The sequence below is a fragment of the Camarhynchus parvulus genome, chromosome 1, assembly GCF_901933205.1.
Source record: "Camarhynchus parvulus chromosome 1, STF_HiC, whole genome shotgun sequence".
Taxonomy (NCBI): Eukaryota; Metazoa; Chordata; class Aves; order Passeriformes; family Thraupidae; genus Camarhynchus; species Camarhynchus parvulus.
In genome coordinates this window covers 68,761,527-68,782,717 of record NC_044571.1, presented here as the reverse complement: position 1 = coordinate 68,782,717, position 21,191 = coordinate 68,761,527, and the positions used below count along the sequence as shown (strand labels likewise).

The 21,191-nt window shown below is 44.5% G+C and overlaps 1 protein-coding gene across 1 annotated transcript in view; it reads right to left on the bottom strand.

The window, feature by feature from the left end:
- The window catches only part of SLC7A1 (solute carrier family 7 member 1), a 42,187-nt gene that overhangs the window by 7,685 nt on the left and 13,311 nt on the right, over positions 1 to 21,191 (bottom strand). Inside the window, exons 2-11 of the mRNA XM_030955623.1 lie at positions 18,778 to 19,161; positions 13,883 to 14,041; positions 11,511 to 11,685; positions 9,543 to 9,667; positions 7,746 to 7,968; positions 6,826 to 6,965; positions 5,052 to 5,154; positions 3,118 to 3,329; positions 2,629 to 2,777; positions 328 to 436 (exon numbers count right to left, since the gene is read on the bottom strand). Of these exons, the coding sequence (XP_030811483.1) occupies positions 328 to 436; positions 2,629 to 2,777; positions 3,118 to 3,329; positions 5,052 to 5,154; positions 6,826 to 6,965; positions 7,746 to 7,968; positions 9,543 to 9,667; positions 11,511 to 11,685; positions 13,883 to 14,041; positions 18,778 to 19,147 (1,765 nt within the window). The 5' untranslated portion in view covers positions 19,148 to 19,161. The remainder of the gene's footprint in view (positions 1 to 327; positions 437 to 2,628; positions 2,778 to 3,117; positions 3,330 to 5,051; positions 5,155 to 6,825; positions 6,966 to 7,745; positions 7,969 to 9,542; positions 9,668 to 11,510; positions 11,686 to 13,882; positions 14,042 to 18,777; positions 19,162 to 21,191) is intronic.

Sequence of the window (21,191 nt, the reverse complement as noted above, 5' to 3'; positions counted from 1 at the left end):
GCAGCTCAGCTTGTTCAGCTCCAGAAGCACAAGCTCCACCACCTGGACAGAAGTGCAAGGCTTTGCCAACAAGGAATGCTCTGTGGTTTCTTGTTGGCAACAAGACCCATAAGATGGTTCATGGGTTGTTGTTTTGTCCACACAAAGGCTTCAAGACCCTTGAATTTGAAACAAAGCTTGTTACATGCTGACTAAAGGGCTTCAGTAAGTCACCAGGGTTGCCCAAGGATGAACCAGAGTGCAGAATCCCTCCCTGGAATGCTATAATAAATTTATGGTGAACAGAATCTAGTAACTTTGAACATAGCATTTTTCACTTAAACTCACCTAGGAGCATCCAGATTGCAAACCGAATCCACGTGCCTGCATCTAGCTGCATCATGAGGTAAACATTCACAAAAATACTCCCAACAGGAAGAAAGGGCAAAAAAGGTACCTGAGAAAGAACAAGGGATATGTTACATCTACAAGCATGGTTAATGAGAAGGAATGAATGTCACATCCCTTGTAAATGGGAAGTGATGGCTGTTACCAACTCTTCAGCTGCCAGATGTGAGAAAAGGCAAGGTTAAACCCAAAAGGACATCAGTCTAACACAGGAGGGGCATGTGAATGATGCTGTTCACCTGTTTTAAAAGCTTGTTTTGTGGTCTAAAAGGAGGTAAGAAGCAAATTTTAGTGGCAATACTAAATACTTGTGGGGCAAAGGAAAGAAGAGTTAAAACCAAGGACTCTATCATGACAAGCACCTATTGAAGACCAAGAGATGAAGATAAGGGGAATGTCAGAGAAGGGACCTGAGGAACTTCATCCATCAGGTACCAAGGCAATGAAGCAATAGAGAGCAAATTATCCCAAAGCAAGGAAAACCAGCAAATACTGCAAAAGATGACTACAGTGGTACCAAGAATGCCTCAGTGGTCTGAGAATCAAAGAAGAATGAGGCAGCAAAGCCAAAATGCAAAAAAAAAAAGAATACAGAAAATAGCACTGCAAATATAAAATCAAACAAGACAAGTTATAAAACTAGAAAAGTTTCTGAATATGGTGGAAATAAGCGGAAAGTGAACTTCACTCCTAAGGAAAAAGGAGACCTACAAAAACAAACAGGCAGAAATTTGAAGAAAGGTGGGCCTTTCTCAATTTAAGCTTTGCCAAAAAAAATTTATGTAAAGTAGCTGCTCACATCATTAGAGAGAGGGGATAGGCACACAAATTAGACAAGACAAGAAGAATATTTTTCTAAGGTTTTGTCAAGTCAGTAGAGACAAATAAAATTTCCCTAGGTGGGTGAGTTATGTACCCAGAGATTGCAGAAGTGATCTCTGAACTATTAAATAAGCAACTCTGAGAGCTCTTGGTAGACTGGTAAAGTCTCTTAAGACTGGGGAAGAGAGAAAAATTACCTGTTAAAAAAATGCAGAAAAACAACTGGGAAACAAACAGGTCAGCCTTGGATTTCCAGAGTCATTTTGGAGAAAAATCATCATCAGGTTGTAAATGCCCAAAGAACAGCAAGGAGATAAGAAACAAGATTGTCAAGCATTGCAACAGGCTACCCAGGGAAGTGGTGCAATCATCACACCTGGAGGTGCTAAAAGACATGTAGATGTGGCACTGAGGGACATGGTTTAGAGGTGGATTTGGCAGTCCTGGGCTAATGGTTGGACTTGAAGATCTTAAACGTCTTTTCCAACCAAAATAATTCTATGATTTTATGATTACAGATTTAGCTGTGACAGGTATAATTTTCTTTTTTTCTTGGACAGGGTAGTGGCTGAGGGGAAAAAAAGGAGGTGAAATATCCTGAGTGATAGGTGAACAGACCTCCTCAGAAGCATGTTTAGAAAATACGATCTAGTGAGAGTGCATAACTTTTTTGCTCCTGGACATTTCTTTTTCCACCTTTGGGACCATCACCCCAAAATGAGCTGCAAAGACAACCTTGGAAAACTCTGGCTGTATTTAAGTTGCTAAAATCCGTGAATTTACTGAAAAATTTTAATTGAAGAGCAATCCAAATGAAAGCAGTTTAGAAGATGGAATTATAACGCAAAATTAATTTAATAAATTGCAGAGCTACCTGAAATCAGTATGATAAAGCATGACTTGTAGAATTATACTGGGAGAAAAAACCCATCCCAGTGTTTAATGTAGAAAGGATGGTGTGCTTAGAGAGGGCAGGAAAACAAGAGTTCCTCATACTTAAGGCCATTTAAGAGAGAATGGTCATCTCTTAACCTCCATGAGGACTAAGGAGGACATGAAAGTGCACTTAGAGCCTTAGATCTTTGCAAACAAGTTTCCTTCTTGTGTTCTTTCTCCTTTTGTATCCATGATCTGATGTGGCCCTTCACAACCATCCCCTTTTCTCCAGTGTCTGTCTGTTCCCTATCCTATAACCATCTGCTTTCAAATGCAGGGTCCTGCCCTTCCCTTCCAGCCACACCTCTGCAGCAGCTTCTGCCTTTCCAGCTTCTCCTAGACAGCAAAGCTGACATCATGCCTATATTCTGTGCACATGCATTTGGCCAGTGTTCCCCTTCTGATACAGGCCAACACATGCTCTTCCTCCTCCAACAACCCCCCAGACACCTCTTTTCTAGCTACATGTCCCAGGACATTCACCTTAAAGGAGAGTTTGGTTTTGCTTTCAGGCTGTTTCCGTATAATGAAGATGATAGTGACAACAAGGATGGCAGCAATAATCTGTACAGTGTTTATCAGAATGTTTGGCTCAAGGGAAGTCAGGATACAGATACCCACAATAAGGAAACCTGTGAACAGACACCAAAGGTTACTGATTTTTTTTTTAGATACAGGGAAAACCCAAGAACAAATCATAAGCAGGCAAAGCAGAATCTGAAAGCCCAAACCTCACAAACAAAACAGCAACTCACAAAAACCCTAACCATAACAGATATGCCCTTCCCACTATACACACCCATACACTCCATCTGTGGATTTCTTTTTAAGTCAGAAATTTAATCTTCAGTTATTCTGCCCATTACAAAAGCTCATCAAAATCACATCAAGTAGGTGAGTTTTCCCACCATGGTGAGTACAAAGCCCTACTAGCTGACTCAATGCCCCAGAGATACACTGCCCAGCACTCACCTAAGATGAAGGTTGAGACGTTCACCACCAAACCTGAGAATTTGGAAGGATCTGACTCTGTGGAACACAGTATGGCTTTGAGGGAAAACTTCTCCTCTTCCTCTGGCAGAAACCCAGCCTGTGACTCACTGGTGCTCACAGACTCATTGTTATCTGTCTCCTCTGTTGACCTTGCCATCTGGTATGCCAAATTAGGCTGCTCTGGCTGGTACCTAGGAAAAGGAAATGACAAAAAGAGCCTGTTAGTTTGGCGTTTAAATGAGTGGTACCCCCACAGAGATAGTCATGGCTACAAGCCAGACCTTTACAGCACCAGAATAGGCCCACGTCACATCTATACCCTTCTGTTCCAAGGAGAAATTTGAGGAATGATGTCATCATGATGTAAGCAAGTACGGCCAGCTGTTATCCCCTACAGCGTGGTTGTTAACGCAAGTGTTCTAAAGCAGACAAGGCTCCCTTTCATGAGCCCTGTCATCCGTGTCACCAAGACATGACTGGGTGACAGGAGAAGGAAACAGCAGAGGGACAGACCGATGGTCATAACCAGGGCCATTGTGTCATTTGTGGCAGTTCAGCTCTTGCATCTTGGCACAGAGGTGGCTGAGCTAACAGCTCTGCAGCTATCACACTCTGCAGCAGCATTCCTGCTGCCCCATACCGCTCCACCCCAGGCTCTCCTGCCAGCTTGTCTGCTGCCACATAAGGAAGGAAGAGCTGAAGCAAGAATGGTTGTTGCTGTGGAGAGCACAGCAATTCAATATGGCTATGACACACAACCATGTGGAACCATAAATAAAAAACACTCTTCCAGCCTCAGCTCTCTGAGTAACAGAAGGTTTTGTCAAGTTACTCAGCCACAAGTCTGACTAAAGGACTGGGTCACTTTGAAAGTCACCTTAAAACTGTTCCTGTGGGGATGTGCTCACAATGAGGCATTTGTTAAACACTGAGACTTGTGAAATACAGTGAAATCCTTGGGTCCAGCCACAGCAAGCAACTAGTGGCAAGATCTTACAGCTTTGGAAATTCAGCTGCTACATCATTAAGCAGTCAAGAGATAGACAAATCCGCTGCCAAGGTCACTACAAAACAGGCTGTCACCTCTGCCAACCCATGGTGGGGGAAATGTCATGCAATAGGTACAGCAGCTTGCAAAAACAAATTAAAAAGCCATTTCTAGCTCTGAAGAAAAAGAGTAGGCTGGGGAATCAGGAAACTTAAGATGGATGAGGTAAATCGGCAAGAATTTTCAAGGGGCAGGGAGCAGAGCACAACCACAAAGCAATGGTACCACAGAAAACAGCACTGGCCCTTCACCTGCTGCAAGACTGTTCTTAGTTCAGTGCAATTGCTGTGAAAGCCTCCATCTGATTCTGAGCAAGTCATTCAACACACAAAGGTACTTTTCAGTAACATGATCTTCAGATATTTTTTTCATTAATTGAGTGCTGTTGTCTGTAAGGTGCCAAGCACTGAAGATTTTTAGCTTAGGTTTGGGAAGCTGTGGGAGCTCAGCACTTCTAAAAGACACACTGATCCTGCAAACACATGCTCAGTTCTTTTCCTGCTACTAGACTTCATCTCAAATCTCCTTTTAAAAGGAGGACAACATGAAATGGTATCTATCCCCACTGGGGACAAAAGTGGGGACAAGACAGCCATCCAGGATCACACACCTTTCCTCCCTACCCCTTGACCTATCTCCTGGGGCATTTAGAGTTGACCACAGCAGGACTGGCACGGAACAAGGGTTAACCAAGTTCAGAAGACCTCCCTGTAGCTCCCACTAACAAAATCCCCCATGAAATTAAAGAAACAAGCTCTTCACGTGCCTGTAGCTGGAGATGTGCCCATAGAAACTATAAGGGCATCTGATTGCTGCGTGGAATTCTCTCCGTGTGCCAGAAGAGACAAAGCTTCTACATTCTTACCTCAGTACCAACACACAAGCTGCTACCAAGGAGTAAGCCAGGAGGGTCCCGATGGACATGAGGTCCACAAGATCTTTCAAGTCAAAGAGAAAGGCCATAACAGCTGTAGTAGGAGAGGAAGGTAAGAGAGAAGAAAAATCAGCAACATGGCAGAACATGCACATCTCAGCAGTGTTAATAACAATGCAGCACACATGTGACTCTTGCTCAGGACTTGGTAGGGGAGCTTAAGATGTCCCAAGAGGAGAGGCAGGCCTTGGTGCATGAATACCCTAAGACTCCACAGGCTGTCCCAGCCTCAGTAGCTGAAACAATAGGAAATGCTTACTACAGTAAATTCCAGCCTGTTTGTCTCGCACAGCTATGTTCACCCAACTACCAACAAAAAGCAGGGGTTTAAGCCACAACCTCATTGCTAGTCCCCCAGTGCAGCTGCAGCACTCCTAAAGTCACAATTATCTCCTGGAAGTAGCTAGAGGGAACAGAGGATGGGCAGCACCTTGCCCTGGTGTCTCAGCTTAGCTGGGTTGCAATCAGGCTTGTGCACACAGTGGGACCAAGCATCAAAGAGGGCATCTTGAAGTAGCAGGTATCATCACAGGGATTTCCAGAAAAAGGCTACCATTCCTTAGGGACTACCCTGCTTACACACCCTCACCAGGTAACCCTGGTTGTACAGGAGGTTGTATAGAGCTTTCAGAAGGCAAGTAAGTGGATGAAAGACACACAGTCAGACTTTAGGTGGCACCAACAGCCATATGAGAGTGTAGGGACCTCAGAGCCAAGCCTGGCCCCACTCAGCCTTAATAACCTGGAGCCCAACAGCCAGCCCAGCCTTTAAACTCAGCTGGCAAATGCTGTCCCTGCAGCCTGGGTTTTGGTCACAGGCACTATGGACCACTTGGATGAGACCACAAAGTCGTTTGGTTTTTTTTTCCTTTATACTGCTCTTTTTTCTACCCCACTTTGGTCTGGACCCAAACACACCTGAAGAGGAAGGTGTGGGAGAAGGAAGCTGTGAGGAGGCTCTGCAAGTCCCAGCAGCAGGAGCTGAGCCCTTTCACAGGAACTCAGAGCCCAGGGCAGCAGTCTGGCACAATTCCCCACCAAAGGTGGCACATTCTTGTACCCACAGCTCATCCTATACTTGCAGCAGAAGGTTAAGAGGAAGCAGCAAGGCTGCTCTCCTCTTTGCCAGGCATTGTGAGGAAGTGGGTGGCTGCAAGAACAGGGTAAGCTGCTCATCCTTGCTGTCCAGGAGGTTTAATTCCCGTATTTCTGGCAGGCCAGGAGAAGGAAGGGGAGAACAGGATGGCTGCCAGCTGTGACTAACTGATTAAGAAATGCCAGTGCCACAGGGGCCATCCACTTGTCTCTGGCTGTTCTGGCATCTTCTGCAGAGCTGCTACCCGCAGGCAGTGCAGTGTCTCCAGCCAAGCCAGGCCAACAGCCACAAGGATGCTGGGGCACCACTGGCTCCTACCTTGCAGGGTGTTAATTACTTTCAAGGCTGGCTGAGCAGATAAAGGTAGTTCCTGGCAGAAGACAGGACTGTAAGCAATGAGCTCTGAGAAAGAGGGACAAGTACACAGCAAGCTTCTCATGCTCACCCAGACTCCCCAGGGCATGCCCTGGAAATCCAGGACACCCTCTGGGATGCTGTATTCTGCAATATATCCAATTAGTAAGTGGGCTAGACTCAGGCGGACTTATCTGCACTGAAGATGAGGTTATGTCTCCTTTCCACACATTTGTGCAAGTCTTTGGATCCTACCTGCAGTAGCTCCTGAGGTCACTGTTGCAATTAAGGGAGTTTTTCTCTTCTCGTTGACTTTAGCCAAAAATTTGAAGAGAAGTCCATCTTCTGCCATAGCATAAATTATTCGAGGCATCGGAAACATGGAGCCAAGGAGACTACAGACAGAGGAAGGAGAAATAATCTACTTATATCACCTCCTGCTGAGCACAGGCACACAAGTGAAAGCAAGTTTATGGCAGTGTAACTATAGAACAGGTGGATTTCGTTCACTTCAGCTTCTCCTTCAAGGGCTCCCTCTGAATACCCATAGCTGGTAACTGAGGTGCAGCTCTATGATTTTGGATAGCTAAACTTAGCCATGGGGCATAAAACCAGCCTGACTTTCAGGCAGTAAAAGAGCTGTAACTTCTGTGAGCCTATGTGAGTTGCTCACCTAATTGAGTATGTCTAAGTTGATCTGAAATAGGCCTTCCAAGTTCAAGAGGTGAAAAGTTCTGCCTCCAGCCTGCCCTGCCTCCCATCCAGATGGCTGTCCTGCAGGTAACCTGCAGACAGATGGCCCTCGATATGGTAAGCCCCATATGCTCCTGAAGATGCACCCTGCCCCACCTGACACAAGTCTGCTCTCCACCCAGAAGGCCAGGATGTCTTGTATCCAAAGTGTGCTTGCATTGCATAGCTACCTCCATGACTTAGTCACTCAATCCAGATTTATATTCCTGAAATGCACCTGCTGGGTCTTCTGCTAAGATGGGACTTTCTGAAGTGATACTGGTTACCTGCTTCTCTGGTACCTACCACAGGGTGAAATCCTGGTCCTTTTGAGGTCAGTAGCCCTGAATTTCATCCCTGGTCTTCACTCCATTTCTTACAGGAGATGGAGGTACACGAGACATGTACCTTCAGAGATGCAAAAATGAAGAGCAGTGTCTTACCTTGTAGAAAGTGCACACAAGGAACCAACAGCCACTGCATAATTGGCTCCATCCCAACCCACGTATTTAAAGGCATTGGGTAAAGGGCTATTGGTATCCAGCTGGTAGTAAGGCATCATGAGCGTCAGGGCAGCCGACACGCCAAAATAAGCCACAAAGCAGATAAGAAGAGATGCCACAATGCCAATAGGAATGGCCTTCTGAGGGTTTTTTACCTCCTCACCTAGAAGAAAGAAATTTAAATATCAGCTAAATGACAAGCAAGACCTTTATCTCAACCTAGGGCAGGCATGCTGCCTGGGGCTTTCAAAGGTTTCATGGGTACAGAGGCGCTCTTTGACCATAATGCTGTTGATGGCCTGCTCCATCCGCTTGGGTTATCACAGCCTGTTTGCTCCCATTTCTGCTGCTCCTGTCACTTCTGACACACATTCGTGGAAGCCTTGTAAACACACGCACAGAAACAATCTGGATTAAAATAGTGCTTTGCCCAAAACGGATCATCCTTCTATCCTACTCCTTCTATCCTACTGATGGTGCAGACCCAAGAAGAGTTCAATGATCACAGATGATGGAACAAGAAATTATTGTGCAGTTGTAGGGAAAATCCATGGATGCCCGTTTTAGTAACATCTCTACCAGAACTAATACACCAGGACCATGGCACCATAGGTACCCATTTCTGGAGAAGAGCAGAGTGCCTGAAAGTCATATGGCTCTTTGAACACGCCTTGTGTTCCTCTAGACCTCCTCTAGTTTTTATGGAAAATTTTCAAGAACCAAATAGGAAAAAATGTGTGTAAAAAACCAAAATTCCTCAAAATTCAGGCAGTGATCAATTACAGAACAGATTTGCACTTTCCTAGTCCTACAAAACTGCTCTGAAAGCAAGAGCTCCTGAGGTACAGCATTTCAGCAGGATGAACTGATAAACACAGATCCATACACCTACAAGTCAAAAGCAGATGAATGTTTCTCCCACAAGGAGAAGCTCCAGGGCTGGCTGGAGTAATGGAGCCAACACTTCTCCAGCTCCTTGCTTGGAAGAAGATACGGATTACCGTGTCTTCTTTATCTATCTGTGATGATTCTGTTCTCCCTCTGCTCCAACCGTTCTTGCCAAATGTGAAATTAAGGATAATCCTTTCTTCAGGAAATTAAGGTTCATCTTAGCCCCAAGAAATATGACCATGCTGATGGCTTCTCTCTCAAAATGAGACCTCTTAACCTTTACATGTAAAATCTCCTGATAGCTCTAGGGTACAGTTTACTCCCCAGAGGCTTCCTCTTTCTCTGGATCTTTGAAATACTCCAAGCCATCAGAGCTTCTTCAGCTGAAGGCACTGAAGAACACTATTCCAGAATAACCTGTTGATTAAAGTATCATCTAGAGTTAGAGGCTCAAACTCATACCAGACATGTGAACCTGGGCCTTCCCTGTTTTCCTAGCTGGAAAACCTGAACATATTTTCTGTGGAGTCTGAGCTGGTTGTGTCATCACTGACCACCCACTAACTTGGGCCCTGCAGGCAAAGAAGGGAGGAAGCTCATGGTTATACAGTTTATCCGTGTGCTACAGCAGCTAGAAGTCAGCACTAAGGCACTCAGGAACTCGAACAAATTTAGCACTTTCACTATTAGGAGCAGCTGAGCCAAAAGCCTATTTTGAGCTGAGGTTTAGAGGGACAACAAATGTGGTGTCCTGAATTCCCTATTATCTGTGCTCTCCAATGTTACTGAAAGTCGATCTACCGGCAGCCAGGTTCATAACCACAATGAAGACATCTTCCCTCTTACCTGTAGTAGCAATACAGTCAAATCCCACAAAAGCATAAAAACACGTGGCTGCCCCTGAGAGGACTCCTTTCCATCCATAGGGCATAAACCCTCCAACACCGTAGAGCTTTTCTTCCTGTGTTTGACTGAAAGGCATGGCACTGGGTTAGAAGTGATCCTGCCTAGCTGGGAGTCACAAAGCTATTCACAGCTCATAACAAAATCCAAAGCCAAAGTTTGAAGAAGCAGGCTCTCCCTTTCATATGCTAGCATACCAGGCAAAATGCTAAGCCCTACCCACTGCTGAGCTTTGGACTGGCCTGCAACAGCCGGGGAAAGGCATGGAATAAAAATGGTTCATGATTTGCTCCCACCACCTGTTCTGTGGGGTGGATAAAAATGTCTTGGCTAAGACAAGGAGAAAATAGCATGAACATTAAAAATAATTTCCTAACATTACTGCATGTGTGCAGATACATATATTCATTTGAACAGAAGCTTTTGGAAAAGCTGAAGACTGAGAAATATGTAAACCATCCACTTTTTACTTTAGATGGACTCAGATAAAAGGTAGGTGAGTAGACATAAGAGGAATGCAGGGCGCCATGATTGTTTAAAATCCATCCCATCTTCTCAAATTCCATGTGCCAAGCTCATACCCAAACCATTCCTGTAACCGTGAGAGAGAAGTGGAGCCTGGATCCCTGACACACCAACTGCTTTGCTGAGCCTCAACCAAAGTTCATTTAAGTCAACAGACAAACACAGGCTGATCCCAGTGCACTCTGGATTGCAACCCCATATCCATGTACCTTGTGTTGAATGATATAACAAGCACACCCTTCACTTCAAGTGACTTAGGTAACTTTTTCAGTGAAAAGTCTTTGTAAAGATGAATTAAGGCAGTTAAACTAAACTAAATCCCAAATCTGCAAGTCTTCTCACATATAAGTATCTGAACTCTCTCATAGAAGCTCTGCTGAGACTTAGATGAAATCTGGCCAACAAAAATAGTACAACCTAAATGTGGATCACTCTGGAAATAATGATAAAATAAACCCCAGACGGATTTTACAAAAATAGTAAGTCATACAGGTCAAAGAGCTGCACTCATACTTTGAAACTCTTGCAGTAATTGCTATTCCTTGCATGGGAATAGCAGGAGGGAAGAGGAAGGGACCGGTCCTATAGAAGCAATTTGTTTGCAGCAGGTTTAATTTTGAAAAGAGGCTCAAGAAGTGGCTTTTACACAAGATAAATTTGACCCACACAACACTTATGAATCTCACCAAATTTTGCCCAACTGTGCTTCCTTGCAGGCCATCATAAAAGTCCTGATATATGTGGAGATATATAAAGGCCCTTATCCTGTGTGATACAGTCTCAAACAAAAATTAATAGCTTTGTCTTACTGGTAGGCCTTGTAAGCTCCTTAGTTTTGATCTTGTGTGGGATGACAGAATTTTGGCCAAGCAAAATGTCATTAAAAACAGATTTATGATATTCTTGTAGCAATGCATTAAAATAATCTGCTACTTGCCTTCATTTTATTGAGACATTTGCAACAAGGTCTCTATAAGGTATAACAATGCCAAAGGATGTTGCCCAAGTATTCAAACAAAGTACACAGCTATACTTGGACATGGCTTCATACAGGCACCAGAGCCAGCCTGGTGTAGACTTGAGTAGAACACTGTCTAAAGAGCTCTTTTCTCTCAACTTTGGGTGCTATATATTGGTTATAAGGCTAGAAATGGTCAGTCCTGCAGCAGGGCCCACGATGACACAGCCTAATCCAAGCACTTTCAGCCCATCAGCACAGCTTGCTTTCAGCAAACACGCACCAAAGACAGCTTTGCCTCCAAGGTCTGTGGCAAAGGAGGCAGCCATCCCATTCACTGGTTTTCTAACTCAGTCCACAACCCCCCATTTAAACTTGGTTTTGAAAATGCACCAGCTTCTGAGATGAGAAGAAAACATCCAACCTACTTGTCTTTGAAAAGGCTATGGCTTCTGTTGTAAATGTCCTGTTCAGTCAGGTTCCAGTTTTTAACAGATCCTTTCACAAAGCCGGAGATCACGACAAATCCAAGGACAAGGACGTTGATGCAGGTGAACACTTTGTTCACCAGGGCAGATTCTTTCACACCAAAAGCTAAAAGCCCTGGGGAAAAAATGGCATAGGTCAGGTATTTCACCATTAGCAGCAGGTGCTGGGGACTCACAGACATAGCTCAACTGTGCTCATGCTGTGCTCTGCCCAAATTATCCCATCTCATTTCTTCACAAAACCAAGCGGCTCAGGATTCACTCAGCCAGAAGTAGGATGGGGACTTCAGCTCAGACATTATTTCTGCAGAATGGGACACACCCTCCCATCCAGCATGCCCGTGTGGACCATGTCCCTGGTAAAGTGCTTTGCAAATACACTTAAACTACTCCCACAGCCTCAAACTCCACACAGAGACCCAGAGAAAGCACAACAGGTGGTTTTCAATGAAGGAACATCGTCACAGAGGTCTTGGCCAAATGCAGAAGTTATGAACAACACTCAACTTTCCTCAGAAACTGGGGAAAATATGAGCAGGGGCCAAATCCAGGAGGATTCTACTTCCAATAGCTACCTCTAGAGCTGAAGACAAAGAAGAAGGTGGCATCTTAGAAATCCTGCTCCTACTTAATCAGCAAGAGCTTTGCCAGCGAGTTCAGTGAGTGGAGGATTTCAGCTTGGTCTTAAGATCATCTATCTGAAGAAGAGCATGGCTACAGGCCTTGGGAAGCAAAATCTCACTGAGGCATTGCTTGGCTTCTCAGGTCGACAAGCTCTCTTAACTTCCTCTTCAGGTGTCTGATTTTTAAGAACTGAAACTTTTAACTCAAATCTAAGGCTGAGGGAGAAGTAAAAAAACTTCACACGGGCCCAAGGGAGAAGAGAAGCACAACATAGTGTTCTTTTACTGCTACTCCAAGGGACTTCAATGAGAGAAGAGCATCCTGTGTACTCACCTTTCCTTCTTTTAAAGTAAGAAATAAGCTGAGACAGACATATCAGAAGAGTGTTTGATAGAACTGCATACCAGCCCACAAAAACTTGTAAGGTACTTTTTAGAAATCTGAAGCTCAAGACAGTGTAAGCAGAAATAAACTTGTGGTGATGGTATTTGAGACTAAAGCTGCTCTTTCAGCAGCTTTTTTTTAGAAAAGAATGGTTTGCCTTTTTTATTAAAATCCATGGAATTTGCTTCATGCAGGAGCATAAAGGCGCCTTATTACAAAGTAACCTTTGTAATTTTGCACCTCAGCAGTGCTAAAGTAAGGAGTTCTAAATTTTGTAAATTGTATCTGAAGTGAAAGATCAGATTCTGATTTGAAATGAGAGCAATTCATATTACATACAAATGAACAAAGGGGAAAATGTCTCCCATTCAGATGTAATCCTGAAAACAGATAGCTGCTATTGGCTTCAGCAGCCATCAATGCAGTCCTAATCCAAATTCAAATCCAAATGCCAAAGCATCCTTTGCTTATGAGACCTGTCCCTATGAGCACAGCTCACACTGAGAAGGCCATTCCAATCAGAGTGGGAAATGTCAGGATAACCTTGCTAGTGGGACACTGAAGCTTCTGCCTGCTGGAAACTACAGAGGAGTATACAAGCATAATTTTTTAAATTTGCCTAAACTTGGTAATGCTTTGCAAGACCCAGCTGGAGAAGAAGTAAACATTCAGAAGAATTTTGATCTTGCAAGTTGTCAAAACTTTTCCAATTTATGAACAAAGGCTTAGCACATTTTTAGAAAAAAAAAAGAAACGTGGACCGTGTGTGACACATTTATTGCTCTGGAGTCTTGTATTCACTTCTGCAAACTGAAGCCTGTACATATTTAAAAACACCCAAAACTAAAACAGTAGTACATGAAACTGTAACCAAGTCCTCTTTCTTTTTTTTCCCTCACTTTTCTGGCTCAAGGCATAAAAAACTGGCAGATTATCAAAGGGGGAATAAGGCTGATAGACTAACTGCATGAAATTCTTGTGTAATAGGATTTGTGGAGGGAAGGATTAAACTCCTATACCTGATTGAGGATAACAAGTCATCTTTTCTTTTCCTCCTCATAAAAATTTTGATTGAAGGCTTTAAAAGTGGCTCAAAAATATCAAGAATGCTCCCCTCTAATTCAAAACCTTGTAAGCAGGCTATGCCCTGTGCTAACTCCTCAGCAGCTATATAGGTCAATCCAACACTTGTAGCAAAGAAAGTCTTTAATATGTTGTCCAAAATAAATCAGGACCTCAAGCTCATTCCAAGGGCAAACAATGAGATTACAGAAGAAGACCCACAAACCCCTCCAGTGCCTCACCTGTTAGAATGATGATTATCACCACAGCAAAGATGTCTGGGTATTTTGCTAGCACTCCAGGAGCATCCATCGTCATGTATTTTTCACAAAATTTTTCAATGTGCTGCCCTATGATTTCATCAAATGTCGCGCTCCAGGCTCTGGCCACACTTGAGGTTCCTGCCAGAGGATAGAAAGGACAAAGATCACCTTCGTGGCCGGCACATGTTGCAAACCAGCGAGAGCCTTGTAAGGTTTTTCAATATGGAGGGCCTCAAAGCAACCTTGCACGTGCTCCCAGGTGCTGGGAGCAGCCTTTCATATCAATACCCAGCCCACAGCCTGTGTTCATGCTTGGCATCTGCTCTGATAGTAACGCACACAGGCAGTGGGCCTCAGACTCACCCTGAGCTGACAAGATAAGAAATATCTTTTTTGTCTGGCTTCTTTGCAAACCTCAACTTTGCCTTTGATACTGCCCTGATTGACCTTTTCCTCACACTCCCAAGGGCCCTTTCCCCAAACCTGGTAATTTCTGTTACCAGAGAGGTCCAAAGGTACTGCTGGCAGAAGTCCCTGGCAGCCCCAGTTAGGTGGCTGCAGCCCAGGCAGAGGGCCCTTACAGAATCCAGCTGCCCTCCAGCAGTGCAATGCTGGAGCACCAGAGCCTGGACCACAACAGTGGCCAGCTCTGCACTCTGGCAACAGCCAGGTCTGCTCTGACCTCCAGTGCTAGAGCATCCCAGCAGAAAAAAACTCAGATACAATTTACATGTTATCTGAGCATCAGTCAGCCTATTGCAGAGTGCTGGGGATGACCACAGCAAGTGGAACAGCTCCTGCCTGCAGCAAGTGCTCAGGCTTCGCCCTCTGGGGCCACTTTTTGTTTCTGTTTGAGTGCATCCAACTACGTGCAACTTGCTGAGGTGAGAACTGAACCTGGGGTCTCAGGACAAGCAAGCTCGAGACAATGTCTGGGCCATAAATGTAATTTTAGAGAACTGAAATAATAACAACAAAGAGCTACCACCAGACAGTGGCAGCATTTTGTGAAATAAGTAGGCTTGGAAAAAAGCCAACTTCTCCCTCTCCTGTGTTAATGTGGCTACACCCCCAATGTTTCATACAGTACATACACTGTATATAACAGCACCTAATTGCATACCATAATTATTTCTCTACATAATTACTTAGTTAAAAAAAGAGCTTGGCTTTGTTTTGGCTTGCAGAGCAGCTCCTCAGAGGACGCCATGAGGGGCCCCTTTCCACCCAGAACAGTCTGTCCTGCCACACTCACCTGTGAGTGGGTGTTCAGGTCCCAACTCCGGCACCTGCAATCCTGTCAAACAATGTCTGTGCTCACCCACAGCCAAATCCTCTGCAGCAGCGGTGGGCAGCACCTGCAGCACAGCTGGGAACACTCACCTGCCCAATCCAGCTTTGCAACAGCATAAAAATTAAGCTGCAGAACAGACCTGTTGGGAGACTCTTCTGTTCACCAAGACAGAAAAGTGCACAGTGTGAACATCTTTAAAGAGTTTGGACATCACTGCCATCAATTTAATCTTGAGAAATTGCAAAAGTTATCGTACACCACATTACAATTTTTCAAGTTAGCTTTGGCATAATTTGAGGAAAAAGACTATTTTAGTGCTATTTTTTGTCCTAGCTCTAATATTTTACGTTCTAGGACGGGAACATCCAGGTCCTGCATGTGTTATATTGGCAGCTGGCAGCAGATGCCAGCTGCTTCGATGCCAGTTCCACATAATTATCAGCCATTTATCTGGAACTCTCTGTAGTCAACAGGCTTGAGGGAGCAGGGGGAATCTGACATTCTTTCAACAACACAGACACCTGGATAATATCTTGCCGTTATTAGAGAGCACAGTGCAAAGACATTCAGCTTGTACCCAGGAGGATTTACCAGTTCTGGGTCAGCACAGCCTCACCAGAGCAGACTTGGCTCCTGCCTACAGCACACAGCAGAGCTCAGGTACTGGGCTTGCTGCAGGAACAGGCACAGGCAAGGAGGTCACCAAGTGCCAGGAAACCCCAGCAGCACCTACAGAACAGAGATGCTGTTACTTATCACACTACCAGCTCCCACCAGTTTCTAGTTCCTGAAATGCATCCCACAATGTGGCACAGTTCCCCAAACCCACATCATTCCAGAAGAAAATTCACATCAGATCCTGGTCCTGGACACCTTTGTCCTTCTCTCTAGACCATACCTGATAAGTTGCCGGCCCATTTATTTCTCATCATCCACCTCCAAGACTCCACACAAGCCTTCCCCCAAGTCAAGTCACTTCAATTAATTAAAAGTTACTGGCCACCCATCCTTGGGACTCCAGGATTTCTTTTTCCACCCTCACAATACTTCCTGAACCGATATCTGAGAACCTCAGCATGAAAACACCCAGCTGGCCAAGCTCTTTAAAGATGCGCATTTTGATGCACTGCTTGGCATTTTCTCTGCAAGATTAAGGAAAAAACCAGCTTTCTGCCCCTTTCAAGCCCTGGCTCTGTAGTGCAGCGTCTGCCTGTCAGAGACTGAAAGGACTGATGTCCTGAGACATTTAGGGATGCCTGTGTGTGAGTGAGCAGGTCAAGCTTTGCCCTGGTGAGGCAGTGCCCTGTCCCCACAGCCCCCAGCCTCTATTCCAGCACTGCATTAGCACACCAGGGGCAGGGCTCCACTTTGCCCAACCCAGCTCCTGAGTGGCCAAATGACCAGAAGTCCCACCTGGGGGGAGGGCCCACAAAGGCCCAGGGGTTTTTACGGCTGAGCATGAGTGCAGCACGGCTTGACTCTACCTTCCTCTTGGAGCTTGTATCTGAACACTGCTGGAACCCAGGCATTGGTAGCTCTGTGTGCTTTTCTGTATCTTCTCTGTCTTTCACTCCTTCTTCTACTTCCCTCTTCTTGGAAGATTTTGAGTAACTAACAGGTATAAAGTTTGTCAAGTTGGATGGGCTAAATTAATGCTGTGAGAAGTGTTCTTATGTTGATCAGATGTTGTAGTAAGTCTTTAGCCAAAGTCTCCTAATTTTTCGGAAGTTTGCCAGTAAACTTTTGTGTTGTTTTGACCTCTTGAGACTTATCTGGTCGATATTCTCCCGTGCGTCTAACTCAGAGTACAGGAACCATTATAAACACTTTCAAAAGTCTCATTGAGGGGGCCTTACAGTGGCAGCCAAGATACTTTTCTCCTCCATGCCACAGAAGCTACTGGGAGTTGTCCTTGCTCTCAAGAGGGGCAATTAGCTCTGAGAGAAAAGTTGAGCAAGATAAAGAGACCTCCTACACCTCATATCGTCCCCCAGTGTTTTTCCACTTTAGCCACCCTTTCTCACAAATTATGAGAAAGACAGTTTGCAAACATTCTTGACACAGGACTGAAATAAAAGTAAGGAAGTTGTATCTGAACATATTCATGGATTGTATCTACTTATTTTTAACTGAATTTCCTGCCTTGTGACAATACACTCAGCAGTCAACTCTGAAATAAGAACTGAGACAGTTGTTCAAAATCCATTATGAGAGGGGAAAAAAAAATCTTGGAAATACCACTCTGAGCCCAGATCCTCGGAGTAGAACATTCAGTAGGCAAAACTTTTCATTGTGCATTTGCAGAATCAGGTTTTGGGACAGCAACCACGGCTATGTCACTCATTTTGGTCGTCCAGTATCATGGTAGGAATGGCCCCAAAACCAACTAGATGAAGGGCATGAAGGAGACGATTTATCATTACCTTTCTGGAACAGAAGAAAAATTACCAAGAAGTCTGTTCAATTTTTCTACGTGTAGCCTAAGCAGAGTCCATTGTAGAAGTGTGGAAGAAATTAAACACTGACTTCTTAAAAAAATTATTTTTATCTACCCCTTGCAGTGAATGTAATTCACAAAATAACTACAGGACTCACATTTCTTAAGGAGAGGAGTTTAATTGACTCTGGCTTTTCATCTTCTCTTTTTTTCTTTTTTTTTTTTTTTAAGAAGGAGGAGAAGAGGAGAAAAATATTTCAGGTAACACACAGAGGAAAGCCAGCATGATCTCAGACAGGCAGCTGCTAGGCCACTATGTTGTTCTTGATATGATCTTACCCTCCAAGCACGATGGAAACTAAATTCCAAGGTAATTCTTACAAATCCCATAAAATGCATTTAAAAAAAACCAACTCCCTTTAGTAATTTAGCAAACAGTTGGTTTTCAGTTTAACTATCAAGCTTTCAGTCTCAACTGGTGAGTCTGTTGCAGCCTTAGAGACGTGATAACAAGCAGCCTGCCCCGAATGTGCTTGAAAAGACACAAATCCTTAATTAGCAAAGTGCGGCTTAGCTTTAATGCATCAGCTGAGTTGCACAGCGCATGCTCTGAGCTTGAGCCGGGGCCTCTCCTAGTGGGAGTCAAGGGCTTAGGAGGGATTTGGTTTGTATTTTCCAGAGACTCTGAACCTGCAGATCATCTCAAGATTAATTCTGCAGCACTTCATAAGACAAAACTCTTATCTTCAGATACTTTAAATAGATCCCAAAGGGGCCAGAATTAATCCTTGATCAACTGTGAGTACAGGCACTCTGCATAAAAGCATCTTTCTGTGAGCAGCTCCTTTCTCAGCAGAGAGGACACTCTTTAGCACCCTAGCAAGTGTGCAGAAGATAGGGGATGCCAGAGGGATGAAGTGGAGATTCAGAGGAATTCCCAGCAGCAATAAGCCCTCAGCCAGCAGCACAGAAGCCATCAAAACGCGTCCCACTGATGACTCCTGAAATCCTGGGTGAGTGCAAGAGTGAAGCAACTACCTTGTAACAGTAACACAGGCGTGACCAGAAACAAGGGTGACCCTACACACCAGGCTGCCACCTTGAACTGAAGCTAGGATCTTGCAGCACACCCACCACACTTACCAATAACATAGGAGAGGATGAGATTCCAGCCTGTGATGAAGGCCCACAGCTCACCCACAGTCACGTAGCTGTAGAGATAAGCTGATCCCGTCTTAGGAACTCGAGCACCGAATTCTCCGTAGCAGAGTCCAGCCAGCACGGAAGCCAGGGCGGCAATCAAGAAGGAGATAACGATGGCAGGTCCTGCGTTTTCCCGTGCCACAGCCCCAGCCAGTACATAGACACCTGCACCCAAAGTGCTGCCTACACCCAGAGCCACCAAGTCAAACGTGTTAAGGCATCGTGAGAGGCGACTGTCTTCTCGAGAGCAGTCCACATTTTTCCGACGAAGAAGCTGGCTTCCAAAATTGGTAATTTTTTGACACTCCATCTTCCTGTTTGGGCCTGCAAGAAAGATGCTGCCATCATTATCCAGACCAGAATACCCTCCTACATCAGCATCACTGCACAGCTACAATACTACAGCCCTGGTACATTTCAGCAAATGAAACTTCCCACTTTCCACCTTTTTACAGGGCGAAATGTCTCCTTTGGCATTTTATCAAGACCTACCATGGGGAATTAAAATAAACAACACCAAAGTTCTGCTTCCAACTCTCAGTCATGCTGCAAACCCTGTGCAATCCTGGGAGAGAGGCGATACTCCAGTCCAGCTCCCACCCTGCTCCACAGTCACTTAGTTCATACACAAGTGGGCAAAATAAAAATGCAAATTTTGTCTTTCAGATTTCAGAGGGGTTTTCCTGTTCTGGGCAGGAGAGTACTTTAAAAGTGAATGTCCTACCTTCCCCATCTACCACACTCTGGTTCACATTGCAGAGAGCCTGTGGAGTGCACAAACCCTGTACTACTGGGATGAATCAAAACCTGAGGACGTTGCAGGGATGTACGTAACACTTCTCAACCTGATAGCCTGAGGGAACAGCTATTCCAGGACAACCTCCTCTGTAAGATGAGTTGTGCAGACATCAGATTTTCTCTGCTTTGCTCTACAAATCTCCAGGCTGTGTGCCCACAGCCTACAAGGATGAACCTCATCTTCCATCTCAGACTGCATCCTCTAGCTCCAACAGCCCCATCCTGATACCCACACTGCACCATTTAGCTGGCTTCAACAACAGGGCTTTAAAAATGTTTCTTCATTTATTTTGGAAAAGGAAAAAGTTTCTTTTATTTCAATGCAATGCTGGATTGAGACATACATTTTCCAGCAGTACACACTGCACACAGACATCAATACTATGCTGAGAATAATGTGCGGGAAAAAATAATCCTAAATGCAATTTACAGTACAGTTCAGTAAGATTGGTACTTCATCAGCTCCAGCTAAAACCTAGTGTAATAGGTGGGAAAATACATGCTAAGAAACTTAATTAACTGAGGTAACCGTTAAATCCATGCTTCAATTTTGTTACCACAGCATCAACTACAAAACCCAAAATCCTCTTCACTTTTCCAAGACACCCGTCATAAATCCTGGCTTAAATCCCTTTCTCTTGGCTTTACACTAACTCCCCTACTATGAGAAAGTAATTACAACTGCAGGAACAGGGCTGGGGATTTATAAGGCCCACTGTGTCAGGAATTGTACTCCACCAACAGCTCTCAAACATGCTCCCAACAGACATGGATTTAGACAAATAAAGAAAAGCGGGTTTTAGGCCAATCTTACAAAAATCTTGTTTCATTAACCATGGGAGTTCCCAACATATACAGAGAGGGAAAAATATCCTCTCCCTTCAGCAGGAAGACACACTTAAGTCTTTACCTAAATGCATTCATGTCAGATTGTTCACTCAATCTCCTTTTCACCTGAACCTTAACCAAATCCATGTCAGCCAGGATTGCTTTTGGCTGGACAACTGCCCACCTCCCTAAAGCTGGGACAGGGCAGTCACAAACTTTGAACTGGGTTAAATGGACAAGAAGATTGTGGTACTGCAGTGTCTCCATGAATTCTGTTGCTTTCTAGGATGCTGCCTAACAACAATGGTAGACCTTTTACTTCCTACACAGTCATCTACCTTAACAAAATCTGGTATCCTGCAAAACAAACATAACTTAGTGGTTTTAATTCTGCACTGAAAATGAAGGGGTAACTGGTCCCCAATTCCCTGCCTTGTCACAGACACACACATCATGAGAAATCACTTCCTTGGAAAAAACAGGGCTGGGGAGGGGCATCCCCAGGAGAGGAACAGAGCCTTGCTGCAGAGATGGAAGATCAGGGTGAGAACTTGGCAAGGTCCTAGGGGGCAGGGGGACATGCAATTTATTCACTAAAAAATAGCCTAGTAAAATATTTCAAGTTTATATATCACTTGAGAGTGTCCCAGAAGAAACATATTTCAAAGCAATTTCATTTGGAAGCTCCCTTGGGCCTATCTACAGGTGTGCACAGCTGTACTGTGGCC